The sequence below is a fragment of the Nycticebus coucang genome, chromosome 11 (assembly GCF_027406575.1).
Source record: "Nycticebus coucang isolate mNycCou1 chromosome 11, mNycCou1.pri, whole genome shotgun sequence".
Lineage (NCBI taxonomy): Eukaryota > Metazoa > Chordata > Mammalia > Primates > Lorisidae > Nycticebus > Nycticebus coucang.
Window position 1 is genome coordinate 126,467,359 of NC_069790.1, and position 18,288 is coordinate 126,485,646.

The 18,288-nt window shown below is 41.8% G+C and overlaps 1 protein-coding gene across 2 annotated transcripts in view; it reads left to right on the forward strand.

Annotated features, from left to right (window-relative positions):
- The window catches only part of UBE3C (ubiquitin protein ligase E3C), a 129,816-nt gene that overhangs the window by 14,528 nt on the left and 97,000 nt on the right, over positions 1-18,288 (forward strand). For both annotated transcript variants that reach the window (XM_053608439.1, XM_053608440.1), the window contains exons 2-6: positions 513-566; positions 4,570-4,644; positions 5,204-5,350; positions 11,078-11,193; positions 16,796-16,953. In XM_053608439.1, the coding sequence (XP_053464414.1) occupies positions 513-566; positions 4,570-4,644; positions 5,204-5,350; positions 11,078-11,193; positions 16,796-16,953 (550 nt within the window). The remainder of the gene's footprint in view (positions 1-512; positions 567-4,569; positions 4,645-5,203; positions 5,351-11,077; positions 11,194-16,795; positions 16,954-18,288) is intronic.

The window sequence follows — 18,288 nt, forward strand, 5'->3', positions numbered from 1 at the left end:
TTTTTAATTTGAAATTTTTAACTTTCCTTTTTATTTTTTTCAAAATAAATTTTGTTCAAAATTTAGTTTTGCTTATAAAAAATTTTTTTCATCAAAGAAACTTTTTCTCATGAAGTTTCTGCTGAGATAATTGCACACTGGCACAAAGCTGTTAGGAGTGAGAGGCCCCGTTCACATTGCCCAGCTCCCTGGGGAGTGTGACTTACCATCCAGAATGTGGACTTGGCACCGGGGGCCAGTCTGGCTCACATGTCTCCACTTGTACTTGTACTTGCTTTGTATATGAAGAAATCAGATTTTATTCTTAGAAAACTTCTGAAATACTAACTAATTAGATCTGTGACCTCCAGGAAACCGTTTAACCTGCTGTGCCTCTGCTTTCTCATCTGATTAAATCAGATACTTTGGATTGTCTTCAGAATCATTTTGGGGTGAGAATATTCTATAATTTTTGGAATAATAGTGTTTTAAAATTGAAATTATACCTTCTTTATTATTCTCTTTGGATTTAGGAAGAAAAGGCTTCTCTTTTACATCGTACTCAGGAAGAAAGAAGAAAGAGAGAGGTAAAAACAGTTTTGTGAAACTGTAGATAGCGTTGGTTTCGTTTTTATATGATACGTGTACTGTATGTGACGTGTGTGTGTGTGTGTGTGTTTAGCTTTAGAAACATTTTTGGATTTGTTGCATTTTACAGTAAGTCTTTTATTCTGGAACCAGTAGAGAAAAAGATAAACTGAAAAGGCAGTTTCCACAGTGGAGTGGGGATAGGGGCTTTTGGTTGGCTTGTTTGCCTAAGACAGGGTTTCTAGAAAATCTAGAAAGCCCTAGTGTATAATGTTGATATTTTATCAAACAAAAAGAGAAAACTTGCTATTTAGGGATGTATTGGGGGGGGATATAAAAGTTTTTTTTATTATGGCAGTAGGAAAAATTAATAAATTTTTATTCGAGGAATTTCACATGTGATTTTCCTTCTGCTATCCATCTCAATGGCTGGAGTCCCTGGAGATTTACCTTCAAGACAGCCCTTCTTAATGAACAGATTCTCAATCCACAGTTGGTTAGCCCTACATAATAACAAAGCTTTACATCTCCAAAGATGATCATATAAAACAAACCTCCCTTAGCTCCACAGACCACCTAGTTATTAGCTGTCCTGAACAGTTAGCAAGAGATCCAGGCATGCACTGTTCCTACTGCAGAATCTACTAGACAATCACAGTTGCTGGCTTTGTATTTCCACTTGGACAGTGTCACACGCAGGAAACGGAGGGGAAACAATAATCTAATAAAGGGTTAATACAATGTCCCCAGTAGGCTGAGTGCTACCAAAGTAGCCGATAGAAAACCTAGTGGAAGTTTTTTTAATGGTCATGTCCACAGCAATAGGGATGTATCTTAACTATTTGTGAAGAAGATGAAAGAGCTGATGGCTTCCTTGTTTTATTCTTTATCTTACATTTTATCTTTCTGCTTATAATTTCTTAAAATAGCTTTACTCTTTTTTTTTAGAGACAGAGTCTCACTGTACCGCCCTTGGGTAGAGTGCCGTGGCGTCACACGGCTCACAGCAACCTCTAACTCCTGGGCTTATGTGATTCTCTTGCCTCAGCCTCCCGAGCAGCTGGGACTACAGGTGCCCACCACAACGCCCGGCCATTTTTCTGTTGCAGTTTGGCCGGGGCCGGGTTTGAACCCGCCACCCTCGGCATATGGGGCCTGTGCCCTACTCACTGAGCCACAGGCACCGCCCAGCTTTACTCTGTTCATCAGTTAGCAATTGTAGTATCTTATGGCCTGCTTTTTAGATAGGGTTTTTAATGTTTTGATACTTTGACAACTCATTCATGCCTTTAGCAAACATTTGTTGAGAGCTTGTGCCTCAGGTAATGTCTTGCCTGCTGGATGCAGAGACAGTCAGGGTGACAGGCAGTCTCTGGGGAGGCCTGCGTGGACAGGGTAAGGAGGTTAGTGTGGAGCTAATTCCCCAAGGATTAAAAAGAAGCTGCCTTGTGAAAAAGCTGGAGGAAGAACATTTTTGGTGCAAGGAACAGATGAAAACACTTTCAGGCAGGATCTCCCAGCCTTGGCACTGTGGGCGTTCTGAGCAGACAATTCTTTGTTGTGGGAGCGTCCTGTACGTGGGACAATGTTTAGCAGCATCCATGGCCTTTCCCTAGATGGAGCGGCACTCTCCCCTAGTTGTGGCCACCAAAAATGTCTCCAGAAATACAAAACATCCGCTGGGCAGTAAAACTCCCTCAGTTGAATAACTACTTCACCAAGAAAGGTGTTTGCTGGTTGGTGCTTTTAATTTTCATTATCATTATCATTATTATTATTATTTTGATAAAAATTCTTAGCTGTACTCTCTTCTAATACTGCTTTTGCTTCATTCTGCTTCTCCTCTTTGAACTCAAATTGCAAATATATTTGACCTTGGCCTTGTATCCCACATTCTTATGAGTGTGCTTTTCTGTATATTTATCCTTTCAAATATCTGCATCAGTTTCTTGAGCACTGTCTAATTGTTAAATTTATCCATTGAGCTTTTTGTTTTCTGTTTGTTTTTTTTGAGACAGTCTTAACTTTGTCACCTTTGATAGAGTGCTGTAGTGTCACAGCAGCCTCAAACTCTTGGGCTCAAAGCGATCCTCTTGTCTCAGCCTTCCAAGTAGCTGGGACTACAGACACCTATCACAACACCCAGCTGCCTCAGCCTCCCAGAATTCTAGGATTACTGGTGTGAGCCACTGCTTATGCCCGGCGTGCTTTATGTTTTGTAAAGAAATAAGAAAGTCTCCTTGTGTTGTCCAGGCTGGAGTGCAGTGGCATAGTGATAGCTCAGTGCAGCCTCGAACTCCTGGGGTTAACCTGTCCTCCCACCTCAGCCTCCCAAGAACCTAGGACTACGGGTATATGCCATAATGCTTGGGTAATTTTTTTTAATGAATTTTTTTTTTTTTCTGGTTTTTGGCTGGGGCTAGGTTTGAACCCACCACCTCTGGCATTTGGGACCGGCGCCCTACTCCTTGAGCCACAGGCACCGCCCTGCTTGGGTAATTTTTTAATTTTTTATAGAGACAGTGTCTGGCCGTTGTCCAGGCTATAAGCTTTTAAATAAGTGCTCTTAGAATAATGATTCCAAAACTAAATTAAAGCTCACAGGTTTTCTTGCAACAATTTCAAGCTCAGAAAGTATACTTCCTTGACCTGACAACGTTCCCTAACCCCAGGGATATGTGAAGAGCTTGGAGTGTCTGTGTGTTTCAGGTTGGTGAGTGGCGTTCACAGACGACGTGAAACAATGTAGTGTGGTAAGATGGAGCACACTTGAGCGTCACACCTGAACTTGCATTCTAACTCTTGTACATCTGTGGGTGTTGCTTAATCTTCACAAAAATATCAGGTTCTGCATCTTTAATTGGAAGTAATGCTCACCTGTAAGATTGTTGTGTGGTTGAATATGAGGTGCCTTTCAGGGCTGGCACAAAGCAGGCTCTCAAACACCAGTAGCTGCCGTGTATAAAATGGCGATGGAAATAGTTATTGTTGCCAGGTCACTGAAAATGTTAAAGGCAGTCTCAAATCAGTGGGAACTAGAGTTTTCTTTTGATACAAGAAAGTGATCTTTAAGATGTATGTTTGTGTTGTTTGTATTCTTTTAATATTTGAAACTGGGACAGTGCCCATAGCCCAGTGGGTAGGGCACCGGCCACATACATCAAGGCTGGCGAGTTCGAACCTGGCCCAGGCCAGCTAAACAATAATGACAACTGCAACAAAAAATAGCCGGGCATTGTGGTGGGTGCCTGTAGTCCCAGCTACTGCGGAGGCTGAGGCAAAGGAAGCACTTGGGCCCAGGAATTTGAGGTTTCTGTGAGCTGGCGACAGCTTGAGATTGTCTCAAAAAAAAAAAAAAAATTGTAACTAAACCTCCAGAAAAGTCACCCTATCTATGCTGGTAAGATGGTAAAATGGTGTTACCATTTTGGAAAACAGTGTGGCAGCTCTCAAAATGTTAATTCCACTTATAGATGTCTAACTAAGAGAAATGAAAACTTGTTTCCATTGTTTCCACGGAGTGTCCTTAGCAGCCTTATTCATAAGGGCTGAAAGCGGAAGCAGCCCAAGTGTCCCTCGGCAGACGGATGGCTAAACGTAACATGGTCTTTCCGTATAGTAGAATAGTGCTCGCAACCGTGAGAGGAGTGAAGGTCTGCCACACACCGAGAACATCGCACTGAGTGTTGTGTGACTCCAGCATATAAAATGCTGAGAACAGGAAATCAATGGAGACAGAGGGTAGATTAGTGCTTGCTAGGGAGTGGGGGGACAGAGAATGAGGGATTATTGCTGATGGGTACAGGGTTTCTGTTTGGAAGTGATGAACATGTTCTAAAATTAGAACAGTGGTGATGGTTGCACAACTCTGAATATGGTAAAAAATATATTCAGCAGATGGTATAAAGACTGAGTTCTTTTCTTATCAAAAGTCTTTATGAGCAAATGTCATTTTCGCTGATACTGACCAATTGCCTCCTTTCTCCTCCCTTCATTATTCAGGAAGAAAGGCGAAGACTGAAAAATGCAGTAATTATCCAGTCATTTATTCGAGGCTACAGAGATAGAAAACAGCAAGTAAGTTTGTTTGTTTTTAAAATAAAAAAAATTTGACCTTGTTATTATCAGCATTCATTTTGTATGTATTTTTATATACCTTTTTAATGTATGTTAATGTTGATAATAGTATTTTTCACAGTAAATAATTTTATTGTATAAAGATTTATACCCTGTTTCCCTGAAAATAAGACAGCGTCTGATTTTAAGGTGTGCTCCCAAAGATGTGCTAGGTCTTATTTTCAGGGGACGTCTTATCTTTCCTGTAAGTGGGTCTTATTTTCGGAGGATGTCTTATTTTCGGGAAAACAGGGTAGATAGATAAGCTTTTAGGTAGCTTTTAAGTAACAAAGTACAGACAATAGCCCAAACCATAGCCTGAGATCAAAGCAGAAGGAAGGGGTAGGGGAGTCTGTGTGGGCACTCAGGGTCTTTCATTGCATTCCAGATTTTTTTTTGAACTCCAGTATCAGTATATTTATTATACATTTCTACCACTCCATTAAAAAACATTTAGCGTATCTTTAGATAAGGATGATGTCTGTAAATGACCAACTTATGTGCTTTGTTTTGCTTTCAGTATTCCGTCCAAAGGAGTGCGTTTGATCGCTGTGCTCACCTGTCACAGTCTGGTGGCACTTTTCCTATTGCTAATGGTCCTAACCTTACCCTTTTGGTAAGGCAGCTTCTGTTTTTTTACAAACAAGATGAAGACTCAAAACGTTTGGTGAGTGTTAACTACATTTTCACTGGCCCTTGTTTATATATTTTTCATCTTTCTTACTTTGTTTTTTTCTGTTTTTGGCCGGGGATGGGTTTGAACCCTCCACCTTCAGTATATGGGGCCAGCGACCTACTCCTTTGAGCCACAGGCGCCGCCCCATCTTCTTATTTTTTTTAAAGTGGAAATGGTGAGTATCTCTGATCAGGACATCAGGTAACCCCTCTACTACATCTAAGTCTTTGTGAACTTCTCAGTGGCAATAGGTCATTTTTGTGGTAATGTGCTTTTCCTCTTAAAATTTGATGTTCATTTTCAATAGGCTTTTTCATTTTTTATTATGGGCAATTTCACATATAAAATCAGTGGCATATATTGATCCCTCTGCCACACACCCCTAGGCTGCCCTGGCCGTCCTCGGCATTCCCGCCTCCTTGGGAAGTACACCCAGTGTCTGCGGTCTCTAGCACAGGGGCTCAAAAAATACCCAAAATACAATTATATTTCTCTAAAAATGTTGTAGGCTTTTTGGATTACCAGTATTGAGGAACAGTCTGTTTAACAGTGAAAAATATATAGAGATGAATTTTTTTTTTTTTTTTTGAGGCTCACTACGTTGCCCTTGGTAGAGTGCCATAGCATCACAGCAACCTCAGACTCTTGGGCTTAAGCAATTCTCTTGCCTCAGCCTCCCGAGTAGTGGGGACTACAGGCGCCAGCACAACGCCTGGCTGTTTTTGGTTGTAGTTGTCACTGTTGTTTGGCAGGCCTGGGCTGGATTTGAACCCGCCAGCTCCAGTGTATGTGGCTGGCACCGTAGCTGCTGAGCCACAAGCGCCGAGCCTGATATTATTTTTTATTTTTTATTTTTTTTATGTTTTTCCATGATGTATTTCTTTTTATTGTTGGGGATTCATCGAGGGTACAAGATACCAGGTTACACTGATTGCATTTGTTGGATAAAGTCCCTCTTATAATTGTGTCCTGCCCCCAAGAGGTGTGTCCACTGAGACCCCACCCTCCTCCCTCCTTCCCTCTCTCTGCTCTTCCCTTCTCCTACCCGCCTCCCTCATTCCCTCTCTGTCTACTAGGTCATTAATTGTCCTCATATCAAAATAGAATACGTAGGCTTGGCGTCTTTGGCTCAAGCAGCTAAGGTGCCAGCCACATATACCTGCCAGCCACACATACCTGGTTTGAATCCAGCCCAGGCCCGCCAAACAACAATGACAGCTGCAACCAAAAAATAGCCGGGTGTTGTGGCAGACGCCTGTAGTCCCAGCTGCTTGGGAGGCGGAGGCAGGAGAATTGCTTGAGCCCAGGAGTTGGAGGTTGCCATGAGCTGTGATGCCACGGCACTCTACCCAGGGCAACAGCTTGAGGCTCTGTCTCCAAAAAAAAAAAAAAAAAAAAATTGAGTACATAGGATTGTTGCTTTTCCATTCTTGTGATGCTTTATTAAGAATAATGTGTTCCCCTTCTATCCAGGTTAACACAAAGGATGTAAAGTCTCCATCTTTTTTAATGGTTGAATGGTATTCCATGGTATACATGTACCACAGCTTGTTAATCCATTCCTGGGTTGGTGGGCCTGATTATTTTTTTAAATGGAACTTTTAACTATCCATTTTCCCAGGAGATACAAAGAGATTCATATGCCATTGTTAGGTTAAATATAGAAACTTTTGTTTACCTGTGTTAATTATAAACCTCAAATTATCTTAAAAAGTGATTATACAGTGAAAAGCAAGTGTTCCATGCTACAGAATACTGCACATACTGGAAAGGTCCTGAATTAGTGAGTTAGTTCAGAGGACAGGGAATGATTTATTGTTTATCTGATGGATTTAAAACCCATCATTGCTGCCTGAGGTGAGCTAGTCTGAAACATGGTGAGAACCTTCTAATAACTGCCAATCTAGTAAGGTAGTAAAAGTAGTTTGTTTATTTTAGAGTCTACTTTTGTCACTCAGACTGGAGTGAGAAGCCTGATCTTCGCTCATGCAGCCTCAAACTCCTGGGCTCAAGTGATCCTCCTGCCTCAGCCTCCCAAGTAGCTGGCACTACAGGCACACACCACCACACCTGCCTAATTTTGAAAATTTTTGTAGAGATAAGAGTCTGGCTATATTGCCCAGGCTGGTCTTGAACTCCTGGCTTCAAGTGATCCCTCCTGTCTTGGACTCCTAAACATCAGAAACATACACCAGCGGGTAATCTGGCTTTCTTTCTGGAGTAGGCTGTCCTCGTCCTCACATGCTCTAATCTTGTAGTTTGAAAAGTCACCAAGGAGCACAGACATGCAGGTGCTTTGGGGTGTCAGTTGGTGTCTTTCCAAGGCACCTTTTTGTGTGAGGCTGAACCAGCGCTCACTGTGTGGTTTCTAGATATTGTGGGGTTGCACAACCCTGCCCCAGAAGCCAGCAGTGAAAAGATTATAGGTAAATGAACACATTTGACTCTAGGACTCAAGCAACTACAAAGCAAATTTATTATTGCGGATTATGAAACTATAAATAGTATTCAGTGTCATCAAACCTGGTTCATGCAAGAAAAGTGAACTTAGGGGTCTATTCAATTTGCAAGCAAAGATGTGAGAGCAGTGAATTAATCACATAAGGGAAAATGTCTCTTGCCCCAAGGTCCCTGGTTCTCACTCTAGGAGCATACGTGATATGTCTGATAGTTTTCAAAGGTACTCTGTGAAAATAAGTATATACAGCTATTTCTTCCTTACCTCCCTTTTAAAAATTTTTAGAACTTTAAGGTACTAAATCAAATAGTATAATAGCATTGTTTTTTTTTTTCATATACAGTTTATCTGTAGTTACTACAGTTAATAATTGCCTGTCTTTTTAGTCATTTAATTTTTCTTTGAAAAAATTATTTATTTTTTGGGGACAAGGTCTCATTCTGTTGCCCAGGCTAGGGTGCAATTATTTCATCATAGCTTACTGTACCTTCAACTCCTGGGCTCAGGGGATCCTCCTGAGTAGTTGGAACTACAGGTACCTGCCACCAGGCCCAGCTAATTTTTCTGTTTATTTTTAGAGATGGGGTCTCAGTAAGTTGCCCAGGCTGGTCTCAAACTCCTCGCCCTCAGGCAGTCCTTCTGCTTCAGCCTCCCAGACTGTTGGGTGAATCTCTGTGTAGCGCTTTCCTCCCCCTTCCACCAGGCCCTGCACTGTGCTGCTCAGTGCAACATTCCCTGGAACTAAAGCCGTTATGTCCTCTCTTTCCCATGGAAAGATCTTCTTCTAGCACCCCTTGACCCACCTTCTTGGGCCAGTTTGAACCGGTTGCTTTCCAGGCCTGCCACTGTCCTGGGACAGCTTTTGATTTGCTTTAGTTTTGTTATATAGCTTTTCTTCTTTATTCCATATTTTATTGTTTTCTTGGTGTATTCCCTTATGTTATTGATACAGATCCTCAATTGATTTCTTGAGAAAGAATCCATAAGAAGGAATGATTTAAGAACTTTATCTGCATTTAGTAAATAACAAAAAAATTAAGGCAGATATTTAATGTAGTGATAAACTAGAATTTTTTAAATGACATTGGTGCATTTGTCAAGATGTAGCAGTCAGGTTCGGCACCTATGGCACACAGTGGTTACAACGCCAGCCACATGTATTGAGGCTGGCAGATTCGAACCCCGCCCCGGTCAGCTAAACGACGACAACTGCAACAAAAAAAATAGCCCGGCATTGTGGCAGGCACCTGTAGCCCCAGCTACTTGGGAGGCGGAGGCAAGAGAATTGCTTAAGCGCAAGAGTTAGAGGTTGTTGTGAGCTGTGACGCCACAGTGCTTTACCCAGGGCAACATAGTGAGACTGTCTCAAAAAAATAAAAAAATTAAAAAAAAAAAAAAAAGATGTAGCAGTCAGTATCAAAACCCTGTCCAGAGAATATCAATGTTTTTGTATCATATATTATTATTAATGCTTTGGTGTCTTTAATTTCACAGACAACTTGAAGCAACTTGATATATTTAGAGCCTAATTTGTATTGGTCCTATCATAAACTGTTTATAGTGTCTATATAGTTACTGTATATCTTACTTTTATTTTTTAATAGGATAAGCGTGTTGAAAGTATCTTATTAGTTTCTGAGAAAATAGGGATGAGGTAGCTCCAAACAGCTCAAGAAGAAAGCTTGTGTGTAGGCAAATTAATATTTGGAGTGGGTCACAAAATTATTTCCTGTATATAATTATGCATGCTCTATAATTAGTTAAGTAATGTAAAGTGCTTTGCATTAGTATTTACATTGCTTAATAACATTGTATATCAAAGAAATGTTAATGTCAAAGGAGAAACTACTTAAAAATAACAGACAGAGAAGGTTATATGCCACATTTATAACTAGCCACATTTAAGAAGCTTTTAATTCCAGCTGGTTCTAAATGGGGCTCATGAAATGAAAAAATAAATTACCAGTGTTTCATAAAAACATAGAGAAAGTGGAAGAGCAACAATGTATGTAATATGTAGTCAAGTGTCTTGAATGCAAGTGACTGAAATCTGGCTCAGCAATACTGAACTTGATGACTAATCCTTGTATCCAGGGGAAGAGGATGTTCTGGCCAGCCTGGCACGTACCTGACTTTGTACTGGGCATAGTAGGGTAGGGGTTCTATGATTGCCTTCCCCATGGAAAGTTCATGGAGTTAGGGAAGGGGGAAATATCCAAGAGGAAAGGATGTTGGCGGGAAAGACACACACACACACAGGAAGAGAGGTAAAAAGAAATAGATATGGCCCAATCTAACTTATGATTAATACTGCATTTCTCATTTGTTTTTATTATGGATTGCTGATTTTTACAAATGAACTGTTTTTGTTTCATATGGACATGAACTTTAAGCATACGTTTAAGAACTGATTAATTAAAATTAATTTTTATTGGGCTCAATGCCTGTGGCTCAAGCAGCTAAGGCGCCAGCCACATACACCTGAGCTGGCGGGTTCGAATCCAGCCCAGGCCCTCCAAACAACAATGACGGCTGCAACCAAGAAACAGCCAGGCGATGTGGTGGGCGCCTGTAGTCCCAGCTACTTGGGAGGCTGAGGCAGGAGAATCGCTTGAGCCCAGGAGTTGGAGGTTGCTGTGAGCTGTAATGCCACCGCACTCTACCCAGGGTGACAGCTTTTGAGGCTCTGTCTCAAAAAAAAAAAAAAAATTAATTAATTTTTATTAAGTAATTTAGGTTAATTTTTTTTTCTTTCTTTTTTTTTGTTGTTTTTTTTTTTTTTGAGACAGAGTCTTGGTCTATCACCCAGGCTAGAGTGCAGTGGCATCATCATAGCTCACCGTAACCTCAAACTCCTGGGTTCACATGACCTCCTGTCTCAGCCTCTGCAGTTATGGTACTATAGGCATACACCACTATGCTTAGCTAATAACTTTTCCATTTTTTTGTGAAGATGAGATCTTGCTGTTGTTCGGGCTGGTCTCAAACTCCTGAACTATAGCAATACTGCCTCAGCCTCTCAAAGTATTAGGATTACAAGCCTGAGCCAACACACTTGCTAGCCCAGATGTATTATTTTTAAGATAAAAAGTGCAAATATTGCTAAGTAAAACCTGACTTAGAAGATTTACTTTTTACTAAGTTTTGATTTAGTTTGATGCAGTGTTTACCACTTAAAGCTATTTAGAGTATTATGCATATTAACGAATGATTAGATTTTAATGGTTGAGAGTTGTGCTTTGTGTGTTTTACTGTTTCAGATATGGCTGTATCAGAACTTAATTAAACACAGTGCACTGTTTGTGAAGCAGTTGGATGGATCGGAGAGACTTACATGCTTATTTCAAATCAAAAGGTTGATGAGCCTCTGTTGCAGGTAAATTCTATCATAGGTATATAACGTACTGACCACTTTGAACATCTAAGAAAGCACCTTTTATTTTCATTTTCTGAGACAGTGGTTTTTCCGTGATTTTTTTTTAGACCTTAGAATAGTCTGTATAATTCTTTATAATTACTCTGGGTGATTCTGGCTGGTATGACAGAAATCAAAACACAGATATAAGTATCTTCCAGGTGATATTTTCTTTCAAAGATGTCCTGGAATTACCTTGTGAAATGTTGGATGTCCTAGTTCCTGGGGAATGGAAGCCACTCAGGAGTGGACTCCTGGTGGTACGAATGCATTCCATCAGGGCTTCTGCCAGAACAGAGTTTGAAAGCCACGTCTTAGGAATACACCTTTCATCAGGCTCTCTTACTTTTTATGTATGCATTCAAAAATAAGTCACTTCTATAACTTGGATTAAGTCTATAAAAGAGCATATTTAGGTGATGTGAGCTGTATTAATACCTGAATATAACAAACCAAGATACCAAACCAGTTTTCAATAAATTGCTTATATCTGCGCAGCGGTAAAATTTTCACATGATTATGGGCCTTCAATATAATTGGAGTTGATCTTTTCATTTAATTTTATTTTTTTTGGAGACAAAGTTTCGTTTTGTCGCCCTTTGTAGACTGCCGTGGCATCACAGCTCACAGCAACCTCCAGCTCTTGGTCTTAAGCAGTTCTCTTGCCTCAGCCTCCCGAATAGCTGGGACTACCGGCACCCACCAGAACACCCACCTATTTTTTTTGTTGCAGTTTGGCTGGGGCCGGGTTCGAACCCGCCACCCTCGGTATATGGGGCCGGTGCCCTGCCCACTGAGCCACAGGAGTTAATCTTCTAGAAGCTGCCTATAATAAAGTTTATTTAATATTGCTGTCAGAATTAGACTAATTGATTTTTCCAAAATATTTAACGGAACTAAAGAGCAGAGAACCAGAGAGATCCCAAATTCCAAGAATTCATACTTTTACCTAACCTCTTATTTTGTAGAAAAACTTTCAGTTTGAAAATGCATTGTATACGGGCAGCGCCTGTGGCTCAGTGAGTAGGTCCCTGGCCCCATATACCGAGGGTGGGGGGCTCGAACCCCTGACCAAACTGCAGCAAAAAATAGCCAGGCATCGTGGCGGGTGCCTGTGGCAGGAGAATCACCTAAGTCTAATAGCTGGAGGATGCTGAGAGCTGTGATGCCAGGGCAATAAAGTGAGACTCTGTCTCTACAAAAAAAAAAGAAAAAGAAAATGCATTGTTGGGCGGTGCCTGTGGCTCAACGAGTAGGCGCTGGCCCCATATGCTGGAGGTGCTGGGTTCAAACCCAGCCCTGGCCAAAAACTGCAACCAAAAAAAAGAAAAGAAAAGAAAATGCATTGTATACATCCATTATATAAAGAAGGAGTTTGCAAACTTTTTTTGTAAACAGCTAAATAGCACGTATTTTAGAGTTTGCACTTCTGTCACCCAGGGGTGTTCGCATCTGTTGATCTGTGCCTGAATCAGTTGTAGTATCATTTATCTATGGTTTGAGGAGTGTAGATTCTTCTAATTCTCTTCTTTAGTGTTTATGAGCTGGTGTTATTTTGTAAAGAAGACCCTTCCGTCCCTTAAGTCTCTGTAAGACCTTAGGTATTTTTTAAAACATGGTAATGTAATAAATTATTCTTTTTGATAGTCCTGTTTAGATAGAGACCCCTTTAAGTATTTAAGTAGCCTCTCTGGGCTGAGAACAGTGGCTCATTCCTGTAATCCCAGCAGTGTGAGAGGCCAAAGGCAAGTGGACAGGAAGATTGCTTAAGGCCAGAGTTTGAGACCAGCCTAGGCAACATAGCAAGACCCCACCTCTACAAAGCAAAATTAACAATCAGCCAGGCATGGTGGCACCTGCCTGTTGTCCCAGCTACTCAGGAGGCTGAGACAAGAGGATTGTGTGAGCCCTAGTGTTCAAGGTCACAGTGAGCTATGATTGTGCCATTGCACTCCAGCATGGGTGACATGACTGTCTCTTTTGGCTTGACCCCAGGGGTGTGTTGAGAGATTTCTGCTGTGACCACAGAATGTCCCTGGCTCAGCTTGTGCTTTCTCTGCCCAGGCCTGGGGCTGTTTTCTCTAAGAAGTTCTGATGCTTTTTGGTGAGAAATGTCATTTTGACAAAGTGAAACTTAAAAATGTTTAAAACCTTATTTCAAGTGTGTGGCATCAATGAGCCAACAGTCTAGCCTCGTGTGTGTGGAGCATTGCATTTTAGGTGTACTGGGTACCTGAGAATGGTACTACCCATAGGACGCCAAGATCACTTTTGAAGAACTAGAAAAGAAGTAGAGTTTCATGTTATGTAAAAATGAATCAATTAACGAAACAAAAACTGGTGCCGTGTGTGACTGTAGGGTCAGTGGAATTAGGTGGTGCAGTGTTGGAGTGCTGGTCAGAAGAGCGGGGTCTGGTGCTGGTGCTGTGGCCAACCAGCTCTTGGTGCCCCAAGGTAAGTTACTAGGCCTCATTCCCTTAATTGTGAAATGAGGCCATTTGACTAGACACATCCTTCTGAGCCCACTGTTTCAGTCCACAGGGTGACCACTTCAGGCTGCTTTTTCCCCTTTGTAGGTGTCATCATGGGCTGTTAGCATCACTAGGCTAGCATCTAGCAAAAATTCTTTTTTTTTTTTTTTTTAAGAGACAGAGTTTCACTTTGTCACCCTTGGTAGAGTGCCGTGACCTCACAGCTCACAGCAACCACCAGTTCTTGGGCTTAGGTGATTCTCTTGCCTCAGGCTCCTGAATAGCTGGGACTACAGGCACCCGCCAAAATGCCCAGCTACTTTTTGTTGTTGTAGTTTGGCTGGGGCCTGCTAAAAAAACAGCAATGACAACTGCAACCAAAAAATAGCCAGGTGTTGTGGTGGGCGCTCGTAGTCCCAGCTACTTGGGAGGCTGAGGCAAAAGAATCACTTAAGCCCAAGAGTTTGAGGTTGTTGTGAGCTGTGATGCCACGACACTCTGCCAAGGGCGACATTAGTGAGACTCTGTCTCAAAGATAAAGGAAAAAGGTAATTTGAAGAGCTCACAAATATTTATATTAATTGCATTTCTTCTTTCATGAGTATCCATTAGTAATGACTTTAGGTAGGCTGACACAGTGGCTCACACCTGTGATCCCAGCACCCTGGGAGGCCTTGGTGGGTGGATTGCCTGAGCTCAGGAGTTCAAGACCAGATGTCTTTAAAAAAACAAAACAAAACCTAGCTGGGCGTTGTGTTGGGCACCTATAGTCCCAGCTAGTTGGGAGGCTGAGACAAGAGAATTGCTTGAGCCCGTGAGTTTGAGGTTGCTGTGAGCTATGATGTCATGGCACTACCAAGAGGACAAAGTGAAATTCTGTCTCAAAAAGAAAAAAAGGACTGATGTTAGGGTTGACACATCTGCACCTCAACCTGCTAGACAGAGCATGTGGGGCTCCACAAGATGCTGGCTCAGATCTCTGCTGTGGTGTGGCTGTGAGGGGGCAGGAGGTTCTAGATCTCCTGGAGTTCATATCTAGTCTGGCAGATCAAGAAAAAACATCAACAAGTATGAACGTTTTTACACAGAAAACGTAAATGTTAAAATGTTAAGTGTTGAGATAAAAAGGAGGAAATTCGTTTTGTAGTTTCTGATCAGAGAGTGACTCTTCTGTTAGTGATCCTCTAGCCAGAAAGGCCTTGCTGAGAAGGCGACTTAGAAGGGAGACGATTATGGGAGCACGTTGTCTGCTGGGGTTGAGGCCAGCCTGCTGTGCAGCTGAGGGCTGAGTGAGAGGCTGGCATGGACACTCGGGCCAGCTGGAGATTTTCTCTTACACTTCGGTTTCTGTGCTGAGAGCAGGGAAGCTAAAGGAAAATTGTGAGCAAAGAGGGGCATGAGCTGACTTCTCTCTGTTTCTTATAAAATTTCTATTTTCTTATAACATTTTCTATTATATAAAACTTCAAATATGAAAGAGTAGAAAAACGGTACAGTAAATGCTCCTTGAGTATGGACTTAAGAATCTTTAACATTGTTGACCATGGTTAACATTGTGCTGAATGATTGCCAACTAACATAGTGACACTCCACTCCCTAAATTCTTCCCATTTGTTTCCAGAGATGCTCCTACAGATTCACTTTCCTACAAACCATGGTGCTGTTGTCACACCCATAGAGTTGCGTTATTTTTTTAACAGTCTGTGACCACACATTTCCCTTTGATGTCTCCTAAATCTTTCCTCTAGAACAGCCCCTTTCCCCCATACCTCCAGCTTACATTTTGATAGGTCATTCTGGTTGGTGTGTTGAGCAGGGACTATAGGAGAAGGAGGGTAGGAACAGGGATCAGCTAGGGATGCAGTGATCAGCAGGAAGTGGCAGGGCCTGAACTGAGCTGGTGGCAGAGAGTAGCATGGAGGGTGGCTTCTGGACAGCGGACAGGATTTGCAGACAGACTGGCTGTGGCGTTTCAGGCGAGGAGGAGCCGAGGCTGCACACAAGCTTTGGTCTGAGCATCACTCTAGAAGGATGGAGTGGTCCTAGTACTAGGGTGAATTCCTGTGGGTGGGATTGAGTGCGTATGTGGAAGAGGGGATGCTCCATAGGAGGAAGGCGGGGTCTGAGATCCAGGAAGAACAGAAGGCACAGAGAAGGGCAGCAGGGGACGTGGTTGGCATAGATGCTGCTGGTGGGTGGCAGGTGGGATCAGAGAACTCAGGGTGAAGTCAGAGTTCATGATGTTAGATGTTATCTGTCTAAAAGGTAAAATCAGACTTGGAAGTAAACATATATCAAAGAATTTTTATTAACTGTTAATTAAGGAAGGACCTGGAAAGACATTGCAGCTGATTTACTTGAGATTTATATTGTCTCTGGTACAGGTGTCTTGCCAGGAACAGAAAGAACCTGTTATAGCTCAGGGTGTGAAACATTTGTGTGACTGACCAGTTTTCTGCAAGTGAACTTGTCTCTTCAGAGCTGCAAAGCAGCCCAGTGGATAGGGGTGGTGATAGCCCAGTGGGTGAGCTGGGCAGCACACTTGGTACCCTTTCCCCTTTTTGCCCATTTCACAGTCTTTGACTGAACGCTCAGTAACACCTTGCTGACCTGGGAATGGTGCTGGGTGTACAGGCGTGGGTGGGACGCTGTGCAGCCGGGGCGGGCAGAGACATGGAGTCACAGCTGAGTGGGCAGAGGGCAGCATCCCTGCAACTTGGAAAAATAAGTAACATGTTTGTGGATGATGTGGAGAAGAATTACTGGAATAGAGTTACAGCTTCTCTTGGTACAGTTTGTGGATTATGATACTTGTTGCTCTGTGTTTATAATCTGTTTGTGTCCGTGTCTTATGTCTGTAAACCTTGTATCTGTCACACTTTTTGGCACACAATAAGAACTCTTTTTAAAACTGGTTGACTGAATGATCATTTCTCTTTGAAGTATGCCTATTTTTAGAGATGGTCTAGCACTAGAATAGGGGGGCTCAGGGATTATCATGGTGACAGAGTAATTTGGGGAAACTTTTGATGACTTTTGCCATGCAGCAATTTAGTAAGTGTTTGGGTTTTTTTTTTTTTTAATTTTTATAGGTTGCTGCAAAACTGTAATGATGACAGTTTGAATGTTGCACTTCCAATGAGAATGCTGGAGGTGTTTTCATCTGAGACTACTTACTTGCCTGTTTTACAAGATGCTAGCTACGTGGTGTCAGTAATTGAACAAATTTTGCACTACATGATTCAAAATGGTAAGTAGCAAGTGGGGTAAGAATTGTGGTTTGGTGTTACCATGTGACGTAGGTGCAGCCAACACGCTCTTTAAACTGACGTGAACGTGGAAAATGTAGCGGTAGCATCGTGCACAAGTGAGGGTGCTGCAGGAGTCCCAGGCTCCAACGCCTGTCCTGGGCTCCATCCACTTAGAAAATTTGGAAACATGCTATTTTCTTTTGGTTGGAAATGAAGAAAATTAATGTATGCTTTTAGAAATTATGCCAAGTACTTGAATCCAAACTTTGCATGTGCAGTGAAGCCGTCAGTCATGGAAGGACCGAGTAAGAAGGGTCTCAAACCTGCATGATTGTCATGGGTGGGTAGGAAAGATAATGCCAGAAATGCACAAGTTAAGTTGTCTGAAGAGCTTGTCTTACTAAGAAGTAAATTTTATTGTTAACTAGATGTGATGGCTCACACCTGTAATCTGAGCACTTTGAGACTCAGTGGGGAGGGTCAGTTGAGCTCAGGAGTTTGAGACCAGCCTGGGCAACACAGTGAGACCCTGTCTTAACAGAAAATAAAAAAAAATTAGCTGGGCATGATGGTGCCTGTAGCCCCAGATACTTGGGTTGTTGAGAAAGGAGGGGAATCACCTAAGCCCAGTGATTGGAGGTGCAGCCAGCTGTGATGGAGCCACTGCACTCCAGCTGGGCAGCAGAATGAGAACGTGACTCAAAAGAAAAGACACATCTTATCAAATTATTCTTACTAAAAGAATGGTAGACTCTCACATTAGTTCAGTAGAATGGAGTATTTAGTTTATTTGAAATTTTTCTCTATAACTCCGTGTTAATGCTTTTACACAGTGATACCATCCTTAAAATGGCTGTGTTATAGAAAGTATAATAAACTCTATCTGAAATTGCTCTGAGGATGTTCGTGACACTTTTTGGAGAAAAACTATGAAATAAATTTTTAGAAAACCTTTATGATGAAGTGAGTAGTATAAAATCTAAAATAAACAGTCCCATTATCCTCACAGGTAAAAAGCCAAATACTTCAGGGCTCTTAGACTTCAGAAGTGTTATTTAGCATTTAAAAATATGTGTGTGTGTGTGTGTGTGTGTATGTATGTAATCAGTCATAAAGGATCTGTAGGTGGTTTTGGAAAGCCATATTTACTAATGAAAGTGTAAATAACTGTTCATGTCTTGAAATGATGGACTAATGATACAGGTTAAATGTAATTGATTCAATCCTGTGGATTAAAACTGTAAAAGTTAGCTTAGCTCCTGTAGCTCAGTGGTTAGAGCGCTGGCCACATGTCCTGAGGGTGGCGGGTTCGAACCTGGCCCTTGGCCAACTAA